General features: G+C 42.0%; 1 protein-coding gene across 5 annotated transcripts in view; it reads left to right on the forward strand.

The window, feature by feature from the left end:
- The window catches only part of ANKRD17 (ankyrin repeat domain 17), a 111,532-nt gene that overhangs the window by 80,978 nt on the left and 23,836 nt on the right, over positions 1-6,718 (forward strand). For 4 of the 5 annotated variants that reach the window (XM_018565996.1, XM_018566000.1, XM_018566001.1 and 1 more), the window contains 2 exons: positions 5,583-5,731; positions 6,350-6,461. In XM_018565996.1, the coding sequence (XP_018421498.1) occupies positions 5,583-5,731; positions 6,350-6,461 (261 nt within the window). The remainder of the gene's footprint in view (positions 1-5,582; positions 5,732-6,349; positions 6,462-6,718) is intronic. The other variant, XM_018565998.1, reaches the window with a different exon arrangement.

Consider the following 6,718-nt stretch of genomic DNA (forward strand, 5'->3'; position numbering starts at 1 on the left):
CAAGAATATTTTTCTTTCTCATCCACTGAATGACACAGGGAGTTTAAAACCCTCAGTTTATAGTACTGCTCACATAACGATTAGACATTGGCAAACAAAAAAGCAGTCCCAGGATATCCCCTCCCTCTTCCTTGTAGAGTGCTTTCCTGGTCCTGAGCCATTGGCATTGCCTCAGCGCTTGCCATGTCCCCGAATACTCACTTCTGGTTGAGCACTGGGAGCAACCTCAATTACTTGGGTCCCTAGATGACTTTATTCCCTATCTCCTTTGCCACAGAAGAGATTAACGTTTTGGGACTGAGCATATACGTCATCTGCTGGGGAAAGTGTCACGTGCTCTGCACTCTTTCCCACCATACAGCATCGTGGAAGCACCTCTCAGCTTCTGCTCCTGCTTGGAAAGAGTCACATGGATCTTTGGCCTTCGATACTTCAATCCTGCTTCTTGTCTGCAGTGATGTTTTTACATGCTACCAGCTGTCCAGGTTTGGGGAGTACCTGAGGCCTTGTCTCTTAAGCCACACCTTTTATGTTGCCTTACTGCCACCTGGTCGCAACCTGTCTCATTCTAGACATGGGGTGCACCCTCTAAATCACATTCTTCTAATAGTTCTGTGGCTGCTTGCAGCACACATTGTGATAGTGGCAACGTCTTCAGCCTGGCATCATGTTATCCTTTGCTGTTTGTTTTGATATTCAAGTCCTCTTTGGCTCTTCTGGGTGTGACTGGTCCTCCTTCCCTCAGGGTTGCGGTTTTTACCATGTTCATGCAAGATTTTATGACCCAAACTACCCAGTGTTCTGCTGACTCTAATCGCAGAGGCCACAAGCACATTCCTGCACCCTCTCCCACGGATTCTATATCTCATTTAACTGTGGCCTTTTTGTCTTGGGAGCCATAGGCTACATAGACTGTCTGATTCTGAGTTGCTCCAGTCTTTGACCCTGAGCAGTCGCAGTTTAGTATTACTCCCAAATAAAGGAGACCATTTGGGCTATAATTGATGTGGTGCACACTGCTTTGAAAAAACTTCCAAGACCTCGCCTTTCCCCAGTTCGGTTCCCCGTCCATCTGCAAGACTTGGCACTCAGCCTATCATATCCTCAGACAAGCCTTCCTCTGCATGATGGTGGATCCCCACTTTCCAGAGTGGGAAAATGTTACTGTTTTTGGACTCTTGGACAGCTTGCATCTCAGGCAGCTTGGGTGCTGTAGATGGTATTCCAGGTCTACAAACTGGAGTTAGCCTTCAACTAACCTGTCACCACCAGGTTGGCAGATCTCCATTAAGCCATCTGTGCTCTTCTGGTCAAAGTTTAATTGCCCCAGTTCCTGTTGCAGATGGAGGGTTTTGCTCCACTTCTTTCACCATTCCCAAGCCCATTCTGGATTTCAAAGATCTAAATCTCTCCCTTTGGGTTAAATAAATCTACTTAATCTGTGATTGCCTACCTTTACCAGAGTGACTTTCTTTTTTGGACATCAGATGCTTGCTTGCATGTCCATCTTTCCAGTAACATTGCTGTGGACCCTCTGCCATACCAGATTGTTGCCCTGCCCTTCGGCATCTTGTTTGCGCCTGAGGTATTTACCAAGGTGCTGGCCCCTTAAATAGCCCTGCTGCATTCTTGTGGCATTCCTATTGTGTGATACTTCAGTCACCTTCTGTAGAGGGAATAGTCAACACAGGCTCTTTCAGACAATGTGAAGTTGAGGTCCAGGTGTTATGATTTGGAAAAATCATGAACCTTAATCAATTGGCATTGGAACTCCATGGTTTAGAGGATCTGAGTCAAGTCCTGGACACAGCTTAGGCCAGAGTGTTTTTTTCCACAGGAAAAACTTAAACTCCAGTCTCAGATTCAATTGCTCCAGTACAGGAACCTCTGCAGTGCAATATTCAGTCAGTGTGGGGCAGGTCGATCCAGTCTCTGGACAGACGCATTCATCTATTAACAAGGAGCAGGTTGTATCTGGCATGGTGGCTCAGGAATTCTGCCCTGGAGTCAGGAATGCTCTTCCTTCCCGTCTTTTGGAGGATCTTCGTGACGGATGTCAGGCTGAGAAGGCGTCCTCGGCAGTCAGTGCAAGTGGCTTGGTCATCCGATCAATAACCTCTTGATACTTTAGAGTTATTTGGCTGCTTCTACTGCGTTGGATCATATTTCTGGAGAGTCATCTAATCTTGATTCAATTGGAAAAATGGCGTACAGCAATCATCAGGGAGGAACTAGAATTCCAGCCATGGCAAAAGATCAGATCCTGTCCTATGCAGAACTTCACATTCTAGCCTTCTTCAGTTGGCTGCACTTGGACCCAGTAGAGTGGTCCCTACACCCAGAGGTGTTCAGGGCCTGTGTTGTCGATGGGGCACACTGGATGTGGACCCCCCAGGTTCAACCACAAACTGGGACAGGTTTGTCTCCAGGTTCAGGGATCTTTTAGTGGAAGCAGTGGATGCTCTGGTGGTTCCATGGTATCAGTTTTACCAGTTCTTTGCCTTTTCTCCCCTGAATAGTATTTCTCATTTGCTTCACAGGATAAAGCTGAAGGGCATTTCACTGATCCTCATAGCTCCTGACTGGCCAAGCTTATGTACTCTGACCTGACAAGACTCCTAGCAGACGCACTGTGGGCTCTACATGATCGTCAGGATCTTCTGCCTCAAGAACTAATTTGCCATTCTGCTTCAGTCACTGTTTTTATTGCCATGGATCAGATTCTGCAGGAAAGGGACATTTCAGAGTCTGTGATTCCTACAATGCTCAAAGCTAGGAAACTACTTATATTGTTTATCATAGGACATGGAAGGCATATTTGGTGTCCCCGTGCTTCAAACCTGGAGTTTCTACTTTACGCAAATGTTTCCTTCCTGCAGCTTGGTTTGGACCAGTGCTGGCTCTATCAGCACTATCAAGGGTCAGGTTTCTGCCCTTTTTCTATGTTCTGATTTTAGAGACCTTTGGCCTTTCATTCTTTGAATAGGACCTTTTGTACTGTGGGTTCTTCATGTAGCTCCCCCTGTCCGTTCCCCTATCACTCCGTAAGAACTTAATCTAGGTCTTTCAGCGGCTTTAGGAAGTATGGTTTGAACTTTTTAGAGACATTTCTTTTTATACTGTCACCCGCAAGTGGCGTTTTATTGTAGCCATGATCTCTGCAAAGTAAATGTCTTAACTGGCGACTTTATCCTGCAAGGAACTCTTTCTGTTTTTGTCTAGGGACAAGGTGGTGGTAATGCTCAGGACTTCCTTCTTACCTAGTGTTTCTGTCTCTCATCTCAAGTATAACATTGGTGTTCCGTCCGTTTGGCTGTAGTTCACCAAGAGGAAATTTCCCTCAAATGTCTGAATATGGTTTATGTTGTGACTGTCTATCTCTCAGCCACTGCTTCTGTTGGGGAGACCAATTCCTGGAGCCCGTAAGGGTGCACTGGTTTCTCATTCCACCATCCTTAGGTGGCTCAGAAAGACCATAATTTTAAGCTTATTGTCTAATGGATTGGTTTTCACCCTCTCCCGTCAAGGTACACTGCACTACATCGGTGAGCACTTCTTGGGCTTTTTAGCATCAAGCAACTGTTTCTTAGATTTTCAAGGCTGCCACCTGGTTTCCTGTTCACATGTTCCCTACATCCTTCCAGGTGGACATTGCAGCCTCATCTGATGCCAGTTTTGGTTGCAAGGTCTAGTTGATGACTCTTTGAACTGCAAATAGTCCTCACTTTCCTTGGGCTTGTTAGCGTTTGCTGTGTTGCCCATGTCCCATATGAACTGCTTTTGGAAGCAGGCCAAAGGTTTATAACTTCTGTGTCCATCAGTGGATAAGAAAAAATATAGGATTTTTTGTTCTCGCTGTAAAATACTTTTTTCTTTAGAGTCTGTTGGGGGACACTGGTTCCACCCCTCTGTGTTTTATGAACTTGCTCCCAGTACTGCTTTTCTACAAACTGAAGCATGCGTAGTGTGAGTTTTCCTCAGCTGACCTACAGTTTTTGTTTGCCAGGGACAATTCTTGCAGGCGATAATATAACCCAAAGGTTAGACTTCCTGTGCCCCTCAACGGACTCTAAGAAAAGCATTTTACTTTTAATTACCAAAAAAAAATCCTTGTTTTTAATTTGATGAATACTATGCAGGTTCTAGCGTGATCATTTGTGCAATTAGTGCAATTTTGATCTTCGTTTCTCCTGTATGAAAAACTGTGTGCCTTCCATGTATCTGGATTAAGCTTGGCTTTATTTTGCACCTTTAACATTCTGAGAATGTGAAGAGAAAATTGTACGTCTGCAATATAACAGGATGCTTGTTTGTGTGAACCAATGTACAATTAGGAATTTGGCTACATGTCTGGCAAGCACTGCCAACTATTTATGGGTAACCTTAGGAAGCCTGTGAATGGTTAAAGATGTGTGTATTGTTTTTAAGCAATCCTTGCGCTGTTTGAAATACATGGCCCCTTTATCAATATATAACTCCCAACATGATGGACTTTCCGCTTGACAGCACAGGCACAGTTTGATTTGTTCTTTAAGGCCCCGTTTTTATGTCTGCTAGTTGTGGGTGCTATGCGCAGTGTGTTATAAGCATATTAGAATATTTTATGTATATTACCATCATTCTTTGTAACTCACATTTTGGTGGAAAACTGCATCAAAGGTACAGTAAGCAGAACTTTTTACAAACCGCCCACTACATAATACCTAAAACATACAGATGCGAACAGTGCCCAAGTCAGAGGCTTTGTGTTGCTGCTGGTTCGGTTCAATGTCACCTCCATTGCTACTGGCAACCCACCCACAGAGGCGTTAGTGCTATGTTTTTTTTTTTGTGCTTTTTATGTGGGTTAATATTGAATATGTAGTTTAACCAGACTTGAAAGAGTAGAAATTTGATTGTTAGGCGTTTGCATTACTTGAAAACAGTTTGTTTTTTCTGAAACGCATTGCATACCTTTTTTATACTGTTTTTTTTTTTTTTTTTTTAATAACATGCTTGACAAATTCATGATACAGCCTAAAACTTAGTGACAGGACTACTATATAGTGTTTCAAATGTGTGGCTTTAAATATTTCTTACCTAGTTTAAGGACCTGCCCCTTAATTGTTCTATTTTGCTTGGGCCAGATATTTCCTTGATGTACTCCAGATATTTCCTTGATGTACTCCAGATATATTAACCAAGCAGGTCAATTTACTTCAGATTTGACTTTAGAGATTAGAGGCACACAAATGATGCACAAGAGGAGGGGCATTGTTATAGGCTTACAGGTGTTTTATAAGCATTTTGAATGCTAAAGTATTGAGCTTAAGCCTGTTAAAAACTGAGGCATGGCTTTACTTAGTACAAGCTACTTTCTTAAAAATGTGCTTGTGGCAGTCTTCATATTGTTCAAACCCAGCCATCATAATATTTTTTTGCCCACCATGCCTTTTTTTATTTAATTTTTTTTTTAAAGCTTTTGAGTTAAGCTTAGGGCAATAAATCTTTGAATTTCATGAAAACCTTTCCATTCTTAATTAGTACGTCACTATTCTATAATAAATTTTTGCCTGACTAAGTGTAGACATTTTATTCAACAGCAGTGAGTGGAAGAACATCTGCAATCTCAAACACTCCTACCCACAGCATTGCTACTTCCATATCCCAACCTCAGACGCCAACTCCAAGTCCCATCATATCTCCTTCAGCCATGCTACCTATATACCCTTCCATAGATATTGATGCACAGGTAAGAACCGATTGTACTATGACAAATGTATTTGAAAATAATAAAATTCTAGTCCTATGTAAGCATTTTATGCAAATTGAGAGCCCTCTTTAAAAGATGTAATTTGTATTTTAATTTCTAGTAAGACTTTGTTCAGCAATATAGGGAGAAACTGGAAATTATTTGTTCCAGTTGAAGTTGCAGTCTTTTTTTAATAGTTAAACATTGTTGTATTTAATTTTTTTGTATTGGATTAGGTGTGGTTGCAGGCCACGGACAACTGTACACTGTGCTAATTCCCAGAAGTAGACAACATGCAAGTAGTTGTGTGTGTTTGAAAAAAATGTATAGCAATGGATTTTCAGTGCAGGGCTCTATACTGCGTCATGCATTGCTTGACCAAATCATTACTATACAAAGTTTTTGGTGGAGTACATCAGTGGTTCTCAAGATCACACTGAAAATTCCAATGTGTGAAAATATGAATTTTAGGTCAGCATGCAGTTTTTCACATAGTCAGGATAACATTTGATGTTTATAACTACTGTACACAATTCCTACAAAATAGCAGTTCTGCTTTTGAGAAATCTTGCCATTTGTGTGTTTTAATGACTTCTTATGGTTTGTGCTTCATGACAGACGGAAAGTAATCATGACACGGCACTAACACTTGCCTGTGCTGGTGGACATGAGGAGCTTGTACAAACTCTGTTGGAGAGGGGAGCAAACATTGAGCACAGAGACAAAAAAGGTATGCATTGTCACTAAAGGTTGGTGGCTCTTTTCAGTGTTTTTTATTAAGAAGATTCACCTGGTGCTAAACTCTCGCATGTCACTACTTTATTATACAATAAAACTCATCATTGGTAAACTCCTAGCGGTTAGGGGAAGTAATGCTGTACAGACCTCAGATGCACTATTAAAACCACACATCTTTTGTCAAAAACAGCATAAAACGAGCATGTGCTTCTTGAAGTAGTAACTGCTGAGCTAGCTGAATTCGGTATC

This window comes from Nanorana parkeri, unplaced genomic scaffold, assembly GCF_000935625.1.
Source record: "Nanorana parkeri isolate BGI_ZX_2015 unplaced genomic scaffold, ASM93562v1 scaffold906, whole genome shotgun sequence".
NCBI lineage: Eukaryota > Metazoa > Chordata > Amphibia > Anura > Dicroglossidae > Nanorana > Nanorana parkeri.